Below are 15,770 nucleotides of genomic sequence, written 5' to 3'. Positions count from 1 at the left end.
ACCGACGTCCTGAAGGCGTTAAGTCCTCAATCTGAGGAGAACCGCACAATCGTTCTTCTATATGGAGGGGGGTCTCTCTATGTAGTCAAGTGAGTGTCACCGATGTCCTGAAGGCGTTAAGTTCTCAATCTGAGGATAACCGCCCAATTATGTATTCTACATAGAGGGCATGATGAAATGCCATGAATCGAACACTCAGCTAGTGGAGGCTTTTCGAGAAACATATTCATCATGGCTCATAAAATATGAATCATCACATGCCTGAAACCCGTGTCAGAAATATGCAGTATCATGATTTTATGGTTTTGACCTTTGTTGAAAATCCACCATCTACATCATCATGTGAGGAAATATGGAGAAACTAGGAGTTTTTCTCAAACGAGGAAGTTTTCTCAAACAAACGAGTTTTCATGAGATGAGGAAAATAATAAAATATGATAAAAAAAGGAGGCGTGAGACCTGCCATGGTGGCATGACCGGCCGGCCGGTAAGCCCGGTCCGGTGCGCGCCTCTCCTTTATTGTTTTTTATTATAATTTACCTTTCCAATGTTGTATATGTTTCCTCGTTGATCCATATTTTGAATGCTCGTTTATGCATCTGGGTGCTCACTTATGCATATTTGGGTGCTCGTTCGTGCATTATTGTTAAGTGCACTCGCACCATTTTACCGGGACTTACTCGGTGCTGGCCTAAACGCCCGAAAAGTAAATATCTATTACTAATTCATGGAATTCAGTTGTGAATGAGCCATGAAACGGAGTAGTGAGATAGATTTAATATTTATAACTAATTCATGGTATTCAGCTGAGAATAATCCATGAAACGGAGTAATGAGATAAAAATAGATTATTTTCTAGGAATTCAATTGATGAATGTTGCGCTAAAGTTAATCTATGAATTGCTCTATACTAGCATGCAATATGCAGGAGCGTTTATTCGAGAATCGAGGTATGAGATGGTAGAGACATCATAATCGCTCTGAATATTAGTTATGTATAGTCAAGGAAGAACATTGCGACAACCTGAAGACGTTAACACTCTATACTAGCATGCGATATGTCTAGGAGCCGTCCAATCATTGAGATTCTATACATGTGCATTCTATATAGTCAGGGATTATGCGACATACTGAAGACGTTAATGCTCTATACTAGCATGCAATATGTCTAGGATCCGTCCAATAACTTTTGATTTTATATATATAAGTGTTGATGAAATATGTGATGTGTCGAAAGCTCATTTGAGAAGCTTTACGAGTCATATATCCATGCCTGCTCTGAAAGGATGTACGCTCAGCCAGATATTATGATATGAACTTTCAGGTCTGAATCCTAAAATATGAATTTAACATACCTGTCTGAAGCCGTGTCAGAAATATGCAAAATTATAGTTTTACGATTTTAGCCTTTGTCGAAAATCCACCATCAACAACCGTATACATCCATGTCTCTGTTACAACACAAACAATTACTTTTTTCTGCAAAGAGGGGAATGCTAAGTCTATAACTAAGAACTGCACAAACCTGACATGGCCAATCTTCTTTCCAAGCCCATCAGCAGGACTGACAAGTAAGTAGAAAAATAACAATAATTATATTATTATCATTAATAAAGATATGATGTAAATGGGAAAAAGCGTTTACAAGAGGTTGGATGGTATCCTAGAATTAAATTGCGCTTTGACACCCTTTTGAATAGTAACCCCTACTATATGAAAAAGAACATTTTCCATTTTACTGCTAGCATCATGACTAGTTAAACAATTCATAAATCTATTAAAAAGACCGTTATATCATCTCTAAGTTCCCCCGTCGATAAGGCTAAAACGTCGAAACCATAAAAATGAGTTGTGCACTTATCCAAATATTTGTTGCATTTACGAGAAACTGCACTGGAAATAGCATGGCCGGGTATGAAGGTACAAATACCACCGCCTATGAAGGTGAAAACTTGGTAACAGATTAATTTTTCATTTGCAAATTAATTTTATAAATGAATAAGTTATAACATAAAATTAGAAAGAGAATGTGAACAAAATATATATACTTATTGTTCATCAAAGGATATGATATACAAACAAAACTTGGTAACAATTAATCAATGTAACAAGTACAATTTTCGAATTACCAATAGTTTGAAAAAGTGAATAGGTATTTATACAACCCTTTGGTTAAAATTTATATAAATGGTTACTCACAAAAAAAAAATTCAATTAAAGAGGAAGAATAAATAATCATTACAGAGTTGAATCAATTATATGTCAAATAATTTCTAGCAATTACGATCAATCTCCGCTAATCATAAGAGATTGGGACGGAACCATTTTAATCTCCACAAATGTAGGATACTCATTGTTCATTGATTGTTTCCATGGTTCTCCATCCATCTGCATATAAGCTTCTCTCCACTCCCCGCCTCTTATTTCCAACCTAATTGTTGCTGCCTGAAAAACGATGACGTGAATTTCCATCCAACCCCAATTTATGAATAATCTCCAAGATTAATAAGATTAAAGTCTAAAGGATAATTTTTTTACTTTCCTCGCCCACCCCGATCCCCATCCCATATTGAATTATTTTTGACATCTATGCACTCTCTAAAGATTGATTGAAAGTTATCTAACCCATAAATTGTGTTGGTTGTTCTTTATTTCTATTTCTTTATCCTTTTCTATTCTCAAAACACAGATGACAAAGTACTTAGCATGTTTAAAGCTACACTGCCAGATTCCATAAATTTCATAATTATTTCTAATAAAGTTTACACGAAAGTCATTTTTACCCTTTATCTAGGTGATTTAAACAAAAAAAAAAGGTATTCATAAGCTAAACGGAAAAACTTTAGAAAAGTTGTTGTACCTGAGCAATATGTTTTGCTGAGATAAGCTCGACCATAACTAAAGAAGCGTGCCAGCCTTGCTTTAATCCAAAGATTTCAAGTAACCCATCATCTGCATGCGCCTCGACAAAGCCTCTGTAAAAAATGAATATGAGCATCATCTACATCATATTTAAAAGATATTTAATAATTAGATGCATCAATTCATGGCATCATTATGTTTTTATCCAAACCAAGGATTACCTGGCGTCTTTTGAATCTCAATTATTTTCAAGAAAATCCAGTCTAGTATCTAACCTAACATTTTTAAGGTGATCAAGTAAATTTATCTAGTTTATCGGAGTTCTATATAATTTATATATAGGTGACTATGCGTGTTTATCAGAATTATATAATGGATATGAGTACTATTCTAGATCATATTTTTTTACAATGATAGATATAATATGGATAAATCATACCTTTTCTAAATATTCTGGTTTGAGATTACCCCACGGGTTCCTTCCACTTCCATAATGGTGAAGATTTAAAGCAACTATCGTCCTAACTCTAAAAAAGAGAAAGAAAGAACATCTATCAGGTTCAGGAAAATGGCAAAAATAATAACAATATTTTAATAAAATGTGCATTTTTCTAAGAATTGAGAAGTATAAGGGTGGGTTTTGTTTTTTTTTTGTTTTGTTTTTTTTTTAAATAAAAGCACTTTGAATATTTATTTATTTTGACCGGTAAAGAGTTTGGCGCTAGCGAGTTTCGAACTCATGTCACTGATATCATCACCCAATGACTTTACCACTGTACTATAATGATACCGGCTTGAAGAAATATATATAACAATATTTTGTCTGTGTTTGGTAAGTTTTAGCAAAGTGATCTTTAATACTTTTAGAAGTCCTTAGCTTTTGAAAACTGCATAAAAACAAAAGTTATGGGCCTACCATAATTTTCATATATGTTTTTATTTATTTTTATCCCTTTAGTATTAATGATGAATGAAAATTACCCTTATATAACTATCTCTATTTTTTTTTTCAAAATTTATCTTATATTCCATTTCAGATAACAAATATTAAATAACTAACTAATTTAAGTATGATTTATTTTTTCAAAATTATAGCTATAATAAAATATAATTATCATAATTGTAAAAATAATAATTATTATTACTATATATATTTGTATATATCAAGAGATAAATGTATATTTAAAATTTAAAATTTTAATTATTCTAAACCCGAAAAGTCAGATAAAACTATTATGAGAGATATATATGTTTTCGTCATTTGTTGCAATAACAATAGTTGAACCTAATATTTTACTACACACAATTTAGTTTCTTTTTAATTATCTTTCACTTTTAGTTTATAGTTTACTAAATGTTCGACTGTTTTTTTAGAGCGTAGAACACAACAACGCACAACATAAAAGTGCTTTTATAAAACAGAAAACATGATTAATTAAGCCTTAGACTCAAAGATACTTCATGATCGAATGGAGAAACCAGAAAACATCCATTTATACATTATATTATACGAGTTACAAAATAATAACAGAGAAAAAGCATACCCGGAAGGAACCGGAACCTTTTCCCATTTTGAACAATTTGCTTTCATAATGTGAACTTGTAAAATGTTCTTGAGGCCCCTACACGCATAAAGTCTTGGAAAATGATCATCTTTAGACGTAAAACTATCTTAAACAATTATATTCTAACATATTTAACGCATCTACAGAAATCTATACGAAACCTTTTACAATTCTATAAACATATTTCGAAGTACTATTAGCTTTAACCATTTATAATACAACATCATGTTGCAGTATAGCTTGGTGAAAAATTAGATAAGGGATTTAATTTTTGGATACGGATGACATAAATTCATCATAAAAAAAAAAGAACCACCAATATGTTACAAAAGGAACAAAATATTCGCTAAAAAAATACTATCAACCTTAAGCTAGGATCACTCATGCATGGTGTGCAGAACCACCCTTGACCGCAACCATATCCAGAATAAATCAACTATGATAAGAGAGAATGTGAAATTATTTTGAAATCCTTGAATAAAAACACAAAACTAGTAGCTTTAAGATAATAACTAAGCTGGATAATAAGAATTAATTCTTGAGCAGCGTATAATTACTTATATGATACTAAATGTTCTAATAATTTAAATGATAACCATGGCAATATGCAAAATATGTTTGTAACCACCTAAGGGAGAAAAATATTTGTACCACATTTATACCCCACTGCTAGACAAATATGAAAAGACATTCTTACAAATAATACCAATCAACATTACTTGAGTTATTATTATTATGAATAAAAACAATATAACAGATTTATCCTAAACTATAAAATTATAAGAAATCAAAATCATACAAAGATACATAGTGTTTCATAGTTTGAATTAAAAACGTTGATCCATGATGTTAATATTCAAAATCTTCTTGGGATACGTTTTAAAGTAGAGAGGGAATAAATTCTTTGAAAACGAAATCCATTTCTTCAAAATTTAGTACAAACTAAAAACGAAAAAAAAAATGTTTGAAAGTAATTAATTGGTACTCATGCTTAAAGTTAAAGATAATTCAATTGATGACATATACTGAAATCTTAATGTTCCCGTTATCCAATTCCTCGTGATTTTTATACTGAATATGTACATAATACAGTGTTAAAGGACAATAAATCTTGTCAAACCTTATTTGATATTGGACCTTGTGCCAAGTATGGTTTTTCATCACGTAACTGGTGGAATCCATAAGCAACTTGAGCATCCATTCCTATATGGCAACAACTTTGAAAATAAGAAACATCAAAAAATTTATTTAATATGTAGAGTGAACATTTTTAATATATTAGAAGTTTTTTATGACAATCACAATAAACTGGCAATTCATGAATGACACCGGTGCTTCGTGTTATCTAACGAAAAAATAAAATTAGAACATTTCCCACATTTGATAATCTTTTCTATCTAACGTTAACTTACACCATGTTCTAAAAAGTTTAGATCCCCATCATAAATTTGACACAATGAAGTTTTACACGTTACGACTTTAACCAACCATCGGGTTTATGACTAGCAACAAAAGCAAACTAACGTAAAATCGCTCTTTATCTAATTTTGAACAAATAAAACATGTCTTATAGTTTAAGTTCCATCGCATAAGATGTAACTTATTTTTTATTTAATTAGTTTGAAAAATTGATCAACTATAAAATGAAATAATACCTATGCTATAATAGTTGTAAAACACGCCTTCAAAACATGTAGATGTTTCAGATATCTCCCCCTCGACATCCAAATCCTGTAATTATATAACTGTATAAATATTTAAGATACATGTTCTAGAAAAAAATTAGCACATCGGTAAAGAAATTGGTACTGTCCAATTTAACCAACTTGTGAAGGGTTAGACAATCAATATCGACCAACTTTGTGAGAAATTTTACCTACACCTTTGTTTGACATTTCGGTATAATAATGTATTATTTAAAGTAAAACTTTCGACCAGTACGGCCTGGACATGTTTTGAGTTAACATTTTGTATAGAAATCCCATAACTGACTTGATGAAGATATGCACACCTTGTACTAGAATGAAATGGTAAAGCATGTTCATAAATAAAATTAAAATATATAATTGAACAAAACAATTGTCATTCAAACCTTGTCAATAAAGCATTCCTCTGTAGGTTTTAACGAGTATGGAAGGTCCACAGTTTCTCCAGAAGGTGTAGAGACTACAATATGCCAGCTGTATCAATATGAAGAAAATAATTTATTAACCAAGAAAACTTGTAAGGAATGGTGAAGGAAAGTATAAAAAATAAAATAACTGAGAAATATAAGTTATATACATGCATAAAAAAATGAAACTATTGAACTTAGATTGGTCATAAATAACACACGATGAGACGGGTAGAAAGTACGAATTTTGGTTTTTCTTTATGTTTAAGCACACATTAATTGTTGTTGAGGAGAACATTATCCACAATGTAACTATTAAGTTTTGACACTTATAATATCTTTTGTTAAAAAAATATTAATCTAATGCGTATTATAAGATTATCTTTTGTTAAAAAAAATAATTTTTTTAATTGTCATCAGTGTGATAACAATCTGAAAATGCTTGCCTATCAAGACGACAAATTGGACCTGTAACAACCTTGTGGAGAAATCTCTTAATGGCCGACTTCCACGCGAAAGGAAATGAACCTCCCTGATGACAATTTTTCATCTTGTTTTAGTATAAGAGTAGATTTCTAATCACTACTTAACAAATTTACACCACACATTAAATCTCTTACCCAACCAAAGCTTCTGGACAGGTCATTTCCTGTACCAAGTGGGATAATTCCTGTTGGAGGAACCGGCTTTCGTTTCTGCTTGTTAAGATCCGAAAGGCTTCCTAATACCCAACCCACTGTACCATCACCACCTGCAACCTGCCAAGAATGATCTTAAAGTATCTTTAGAGAAAAATGAATGGTGAATAGAACATCTGAGAAATCCCTCGATCGACCATACCATATAAATATGCACTCATGTACTATTTTAGGTGTGCAAGTTTTAATTAATGGAATATTTAGTATAATTCAAATGTGCGAGTAGTTAGTGTTTAGGTTTATATCTACATATCATATTGAAGTAATTTTGAGAATAACTTTCATGTTTAAGTTAATGTAAACACGCAAGTATAGGATTGGTTTATTGATAGATAAAAGCAGACATACCACTATCCTCATCTTTTCACGAACTTCTTTTGCACATTCATCTCCAAGAGAAGTCAATTTCTCCAAACAACCCAATCCATATTGGACAAAATCTGGAGGCTTTACAACTGAAAGATCAAAAACCTGCATTATATATGATAATCAAATTATATAATTATAAAAATATTTAATAATAATTTTTTTCTTAAGTGTTATGATTGATATTCAAAAATAAATAAAACATCAAAAAATACATTAGAGTCATAGACTCATCGTCATATAGACTTGAAAGAAATTAAATATAGCATATTTCAATACATTTCATTAAATATTTCATGCAAATAAACGGAAAGAAAGATAAAGTATATTTGCTTTTATTATCTTACAATATATTCAACAAAGAAACTTTAAATCTCTTTTCAATGATCTTCTAGATTTTCCCATCTGCATCAACGAAATTAATAACCTTCCTAACCTAGTTTCTAAGTTATGCTTCATTTACATGAATTAACAAAATGTTACCAAACTTTCTGAAGAGATATGCTCATATACCTATTGAGAGAAATTAGGTTCATGTGTAGGGAGAAACGATATGGAACGTGGGACGTAAAGTGGTAACCTAGGTGCACTAATATAATATTCATAAAAAAAAATTAGCATATGATTTACATATAATACCAAGGATATTTATAAGAAAAACCTCACAATAAATCATGTGAATTTTAATGAATCAAGATAGTCAAAAGTATGTATACCACTCCTTGTATAATCTTCTCTTTGTTAGTTTAAAAAATCAAATGTTGACACTATACAACATAGTTGTCATTTTATAAGTTCGATGAATTTGTAAATCATTCGTTATTTCCATTAGTTGTGTCTATTACAAAGATAATATTCGACGGTATTCTCAACCATATATATCGAGAGGTCTCTAACCTTCATCAGTATCAACTTATTTCTCTCTTCAATCAGATATGAAATTTAAAAGACAAATTCAACAATAGGTTTTTCATAATCTCAACGTTAAATTGTAATGAACCTCTAACAAATAACATTCACTAAAAAATTTACTCGAATAATCAATTCCAAATGCCTCGCTGTACTTAGTTAAGCCAAATTTTGTGGTTTTATTATTAAAAACCAGAAAACATCTGATTTACTCATGCAAAATTAAGTAAAGAAAGCTATTTATAGCTTTTTTTTCTAAAGTTTTATTATTAACAAGCGTTTATATAAACTTTGATTTTTTTCTCTCATAGTTTTCTAAAGTTGAAAACGTTTGCTTCAAGGGAAACTAGCCGGAAAAAAATAATTAACTAAATAATCTGAAAAAGAAGAAGAAGTGATAATACCATTGTTATACAGTCATTTGTTGATCTTTGCAATATTGAATTTTTTGAATGTTTAAATCTATACGAGGTTACTACTTTAAATTATAGTAAAATATAAAATACATAATTAAGGTAATTAAAACATCCAACATAAATATGATTAAGAGAATATGTAATGTATTTGTGTCTAATTACCTGTTCTTCGCCCATTATATCTTGAAGCCTTGATTTAAGAAAGGGACCATGACGACCACCACTTTTAGAATTAACAAAAACCACCATAGGTTCTTCAGGAGCTTCACAATTAGCATCAGATATTATTAAACCAACACCATTTATATCTTTCGATAAAATTGCGTCTCTCATTGCAAATCGAAGATATTCAGGTATTAATATTCTTTTTCGCAAATCTTTTTTATCAATTCTACCTATAGCAGAAAGACGTACACTTCTAAATGATTCAACAAATGAAGAACGTGATGTTGTTAACCAACGAGTTGATTCACTTGTACCTGATGATGGTGAATCCATTTTCTTCTCTGAGTTTTTTTTTGTTTGTTTTTTTTTGTCTCAGAGATGATAAAATTGGGTTAACCTTATGACCAGAAGAGGTAGTTTTTTCTGGGTATTGTGCGAGTACATGATTGGGCCAAGATATGAAATTCTAGTTTCAAAAAATATTTTGATAGCGAGAAATGCCGAAATATTCTAAGAAACTACCGAAATTTAAGTAAAATTATTTATACTTTACATATAAATAGAAAATTAGTATCGTGTTTTCTACTTCATAATTATATTTTTATATATAAACGATGGTTATTATTTTTTAAATTTTCTAGTCATTACCAATAATTTTTCCCCCACAAACACATGTCATTATGTAATTAGTAGAAAAACAATAGCATAATAAGGAAGACGACAATTTGAATCCCCAATCACATCCTTTATTCCCTCTTTATATTTAGAAGGTTAATACATACTTGTTATTTTATTACACAAACTTCCCGAATTTTCGACTAAGATTTTTACATTTCCGTATATTTCGACTAATATTAAGGATTCTCATAAATAACACACCAACAGAATCTCACAAATATTGGAGAAAAAAAAATTTCCTTCTGGAACTAACAAAGAAAATAAACAAAATGAAACAACAGAATGTATGAGATGCTTTACTTTGCCCAACTAGCCGTACATACGCAAACCACAAATTGAATAAAAGAGCATCACGGAGTGTCAAATGTGTCTTTGTATTTTTTATGATCAGTTGATACAGAACAAAAAATTATCAAAAATATTTAATCGATTCTACTATTTTAACAGTTGGAGTTGAAATTTGCTCCCATAAAAACAAAATTGGAATGAATGAATAAAGGTATGGTTAACTCAATAGTATGTCAAATGAGCTTGAAAATTTTCAGAATAAAAAAATATATTCTTGGGGAAAAAATGTTGAATGCAGTAATAAAAATTGAAATGTCTAAAACAAACTGAGCAGTGAATGATAGAGCCTTTGTTTTTAATTTTACTTTAATATTGAATATTCATCGATCTTGATCATTATTTATAGTAGTGATGAATTTTACTTAACAACTAAAACAAGGATAGAATATTTAGTTCCAGAACCTTCTACCAATTTTCAACAACAAGTTATCACACGGTTTTGAAACCGGAAATAAATTTTGCAAGGTGCAAGGCTTGTATTAAGGTGAAACGTCCTTAGATATAAGATATGAAATATTTCCTTTTTAAAGACAATAACCATGAGAAAAAAATTGTGATATGATATACTTAGATGAACTACGTTTCCCAAAATATTTGTACGATAAGTTATGAAACCTTGAATTCGATAAACCCTCCAAAAGTAACCTTAGTTTGAAAACCAACATCATGATTAGATAGATTTAAATAAGCGCATGAATATCTTATCTTGTTAATGTAAGTTGTTCCCATGAATCATGTTCTCTCCTCTTGCTTTAGAAGATACAAGCGGGAACAATTAATGCTACATAAGAAGTGTTGATACTTAAATCAAGTCTTTACATCTTGGACTCACTAATAACGATGTGGTAGCACCTTCGAGTCGGATTTTTCTTTTTTATTACTCTTTATTGTTTTAGGCGCGTAGAAGACAATTATGGAAACCACTTTGAGAATTAAAGTGTGTTAGAACATTGCTCGGTTGAACCCATCAAGCATTAGTATGTCAAGTTTGGTTATCATATTTTAGTTTCAAAACTCGAAGTTGTTTGATTGATTACTAGAGTCAACTTTGTTGGGTTATACTAGGAGCAATAGAAATGAGACTTGCTTGTGCTACTCCGAAAAACCTGAAGATGTATCGGCATCAACAAACACATTTGTAATACCCTGATTCGGCAGGTAAGGTTCCCCGATAAGAATATATGTAATGGTTTTTCCTTCCTTAACACCGAGACCTGATGGGTTCACTTGATTTATTTGTGGAAAAAAATTCTCAGTTAAGCGTGCTCGGCCGAGAGTGGTCACAATATGGGTGATTTCTCGGGAAGTTGTTGCTGGATGACCGCAGAGATGCCCGTCAAAAACCAAACACTGCCGAATGACCACAGTGGCTAAGTGGGGACAGTATCAATGGAGGGTCAGGTCATTACAAGTAATACTTTCTCACCCTCAACGGGTCATTACAAATAATATTAGAGCCGACGACAGGTCACCTGTTGAGGGTGAGAAAGTACACTGAACGAAATAGGTCAGGTATATTGGTCTTACGAGGAGAAGAAAATATCAGAGATTGAGCTTGTATATATGAATATATATATGTATATATATTCATGGGCCGAGGACGATGTAGACACCATAATTTTGCACGGTCACGAGAATATGCCGCAAAATCGTATCGGAAGTGGTCTCGGTGTTAAGGTCTAAAATGAGTGAGTTAAGGTCTAAAATGAGTGCAAATTTGGGTCGTGACTACCACCTAATAATTGATATAAGTAGATCCTTAAAAAGCAACACGTACAGACTTGTCTCACTAAGTCCCAAAATGTGAGCTAGCCTGATAATCCGACCACCCTAGTCCACCTAGTGTTTGGGGCCGTGCATACCGTGACTAGACTTTAGGTTCATTTCATTAATCCACTATCCACTCATTAGGAGACCAAAGGTCCACTGTGCTCCCCCGTAACCCATGTCCACATTCCCGTAAATCCATCAACCCCTCTAATGTGAAGTGTTGATACCACTGTTAGACCGGGTCTAGTGGGCATTCCCAGCCACTTCCCAAACACCTTTACACCTCAGTCTGGGAAGGGTCTGGCTCTTACGGTTTTTCCCAGAAAAATCCAGGGACGGCTAATGGTTAGCCATTTTAAGTAAAAAAAAACGGTCAGTAATCAAACGTTCTTCATATAACGGTCATTGATAACCTGTTTAATTGAAAACAATTAATTATTAACCGTTCTTATTATCTTGACCAGTCAAACACGATTGAACCGGCTGATGATTAACCGTTGTATAATTTCACCTAAAAGTTACAGTGAACTCGACAGAGTTTTGTTCTTCTTCTTTTTTCTTTTTTCCCCTTCAGTTCATCTTCTTCCCCTCTGTAAAAAATCAAAAACTATCGTTTTCTCTACTTTTTTTGTCTGGGTTTGTTGAAGAAAGGGTGAATTCGAAGTTGCCTATGATTTGAAGGCGTTTTAACAACTCAATCCCTAAAGGTAATCCATATTAACCTTAAACCATAGTTTTCATTTTTGTTTTCAATTAAGATTAATTTGGTAAAATCGATAGGTTATTAACACAAATTGAATGCCACAACTATTAGTTACTTCTTTGCGTTTGTTTAAAATTAATTTAACATGATAAATTTTTGTTAGTTATTGATGAATATAATTGATTGGTTAGTTATTGATGAACGGTTAATTTGTAGTGACATTTGATTTTAAATAATCCTAATGATGTTGCATGTCTGGTAATTTGTACAATACACAATCGATAGAAATGTTGGAATCAAAATTTGTTAGTAACATCTGGTTTTGAGTATAAAGTTAAGTATTTCCTCCAAGAGGTTTATATTTGTTTGTTGATATTCAAAAATTGATTTACATACGTTTATATTTGTTTGTTTGGTGCATTTAGATAATGATATGGAGTACCCGACGGACCAAAAATTGTCTGTAAAAGGTAGAGATGACCATATATCCGGTAAAGATGCACCGAAGATGAAAATAGGGACTAGTTGGGGAAGGCTTAAGGATTATTATGATATCGTTGTACGGAATAATACACGCGCACGTTAGGTACTAGATAATTGTGGGTTTTCCAAGATATTTTCGTTTAATTTTAAGAATTCAGATGTGCAACTCACAAATGCTCTAGCAGCTAGATGGTGGCATACAACCAAGACTTTCAATTTCCCGGGCTTTGAAATAGGAGTGACACCTATAGACTTTGTAATGTTAACTGGAATTCCTATATGTAAAGGTGAGCCTATAACTTTCTCTAGGATGTTATCCAAAGAATGTTGTTGAAAAAGCGGGGGTCTAACAATACCACACAATATTTCGCTTAGCAATCTGTATGGACTAACTCGAAAATACTTTCAAGAGAATCAACTAGACAGTCAGATTCAATCTAGGTAAAAGTATTAATATCTCAATCTCTCGATTTGATCTTTACTCGAGCAAATAGAAATATGCGAGTCTTTATCAATGAGAGATAAACTTGGACGGTACATAATGTGATTTATAGATAGTGGTACAAGTGGTTCGATTCTCAGACTTGTGAAGGATATTAATTAGACTTAAATTCTAATATTAAAATAGAAAACTCACTAAAATTATAGCAAACTCAATCAAAGTTGATATCAATATTAAAAGAACACTGAGGCTAAGATTCCACTATTTTCCAAATTCAAAGTGATTTAATCCAATATTTATATTCATGTAATTTTCTTGTTCAATTTGATTCATACTATTGCAACAAGTAGATTTTCAAAAGCAATAATTGTAAATACCAAGCATGAAGCATCAAGAGTCTATAAACTAAGCATACTCCATCAAAATAGATCACAATCACTCAAATAAAAATCATATTCAATAATAATCCAAGGAAAATAATCATAATAATAATTGCAATAAATTAAATTAAATAGATTGTATCGCTTTTTGTTGGAAAAATAACTTCCTCTATCGCCTCAGCAATGGGGTTTAGCTCCTCATATCAAAAACAGGTTCAAAATAATAAATCATGGCTCAAAAGGTGGTTTTATTGAAGAGAATACATAAAACAGCAGAACTGCAACGATGTATAGATGTTACAGAAGTCACCGTTACATTTGGTGTTGCAATACTGAAGATATACGTTGCTAATCAACTGTTACAGGATCAGAAATTTAAGACCCTAGAATACGACTGTCCTGCACAGCTTAATGTTCTTCAGCTGTTAAACAACAACACTGTTCTGCGACTGTTCCCCGTGCGTCAATGTTCTTCGCGTTCTTCCTCTTCAGCAGCAGCAGCAGAAACAGAGTTTGGTAAAGCTCTGATTTCTTCTTCTCTGGCTCTGCTTAGGTCCCCAAACTCTCACACACCTTCTATATGACCCAAACAATCTATTTATATCAAAAATACCGATTAAATCTCTCCCAAATCTTCCAAAATCTCTTTCCTTCTCTTCACGACAAAGTTGCGGCAATTTCTTTTTTAGAATTTCTACGCGTTTCTGAGCTTTCCTTTTTATTCTAAACTCTTCCTTAGATAGATACAAATCTTTGGGAAGGTTTACAACACTTTAATCTCTCTAAAATTCCCTAAAACAGGTCACACACGTGACTTTCCATATATTTCTGTTGTGATAAAAATCCGTCGATTGAGCCAAGTCTAATCAATTTAAACACCCATATCAGATTCCTAGACCCATAAGGAGTCTATCCTATGAAAATCAGAGGTTGAATCGACCTCAAACTCCTCCAAATCACGATTGCCAAAACTGCCAAATATTTCCCGCCAATTTTCTGGATTTGAAACCGTGAAGAAGAAAGGGCACCCCCTATCCAGAGTAGGGGTGCCTTTAGTAGCTGCCTTAAGGGGTGTCCTGGGGTTGCCCCTTATCCAAGCCTGGGGTCCGAATAGCAAGTGTCCTCCGGGTGCTTTCCGTCAACTTTTCAAGCCAATTTTTTCCAAAAATGTTTATTAGCCAAAAATACCTACAAATAAATAAAACACCATAATAAGTACAAAAATGAGCCCTAACAATATATATAATCGAGACAAATCGGACACAAAAATGTGTCTATCAAATACCCCCAAACCTATTATTTGCTAGTCTTCGAGCAAAAATAAAATAGAAATAAAATCCTAACTCACTGTCGCAGGCATCGTCGATTGCATTTAGCGTATGCAATAAGCCTTTAAACCCCTAGGTGTCCCTAGTGGCGGAGTGTTGTCTCCGGAGGGTTTACCAGAGGTATACCCACAAAACCTTTATACTCCAGACCCTAGCTATTTACACAGAACCTCGGAAGGCACTAAAGAATCTCCTTGGTTGGCATACTTATTGACTATAGGAGGAAGTACCCTGATGCGAAATTCCAATTGTTGTACACGAGTTTGCACTCAGGCATACTAAAATTCATATATAAGTGACAGAGCTCTGATCAGATAGTTGCACTATGGACATCAATATCCGGAGTCGAAACTAATCACATGGATAGATTAAGAAGATGGGTATAGAGAAAAACATAGATGGTTTTGATGTTTACTAGGTGAACGGTGTTTCTCATATCTGTCTGAAGGCCTCCGCCAAAATGAACCTATCCTAATGGATTGAGATACCGGTCTGACTAATATCAACACACTGGCATATACAAGGGAACCAGTGATTGATAATC

At 32.4% G+C, this 15,770-nt stretch overlaps 1 protein-coding gene across 2 annotated transcripts; it reads right to left on the bottom strand.

Annotated features, from left to right (window-relative positions):
* Window positions 1–2,172: 2,172 nt before the first annotated feature.
* Window positions 2,173–9,548, bottom strand: LOC113306351 (diacylglycerol kinase 4-like). 2 transcript variants are annotated; one of them, XM_026555298.1, is made up of 12 exons: window positions 9,092–9,548; window positions 7,587–7,709; window positions 7,161–7,298; window positions 6,988–7,072; window positions 6,520–6,614; window positions 6,083–6,158; window positions 5,548–5,630; window positions 4,793–4,863; window positions 4,407–4,484; window positions 3,302–3,389; window positions 2,861–3,001; window positions 2,173–2,445 (listed from the first exon to the last, which is right to left on the bottom strand). In XM_026555298.1, exons 1-12 carry the CDS (start codon window positions 9,425–9,427, stop codon window positions 2,287–2,289), a joined length of 1,473 nt encoding a protein of 490 aa, XP_026411083.1. In that variant the 5' UTR covers window positions 9,428–9,548; the 3' UTR covers window positions 2,173–2,286. The 2 variants fall into 2 exon arrangements, with proteins under 2 accessions (XP_026411083.1, XP_026411081.1); XM_026555296.1 differs by lacking the exons at window positions 3,302–3,389; window positions 4,793–4,863 and having other exon boundaries at window positions 2,861–2,977; window positions 6,520–6,607; window positions 7,019–7,068.
* Window positions 9,549–15,770: the final 6,222 nt, after the last annotated feature.

This window comes from Papaver somniferum, chromosome 8 (genome assembly GCF_003573695.1).
Source record: "Papaver somniferum cultivar HN1 chromosome 8, ASM357369v1, whole genome shotgun sequence".
In the NCBI taxonomy this organism is placed as follows: domain Eukaryota; kingdom Viridiplantae; phylum Streptophyta; class Magnoliopsida; order Ranunculales; family Papaveraceae; genus Papaver; species Papaver somniferum.
The sequence above is the reverse complement of the archived record's forward strand: the minus strand, read 5'-3'. Positions and strand labels throughout refer to the sequence as shown.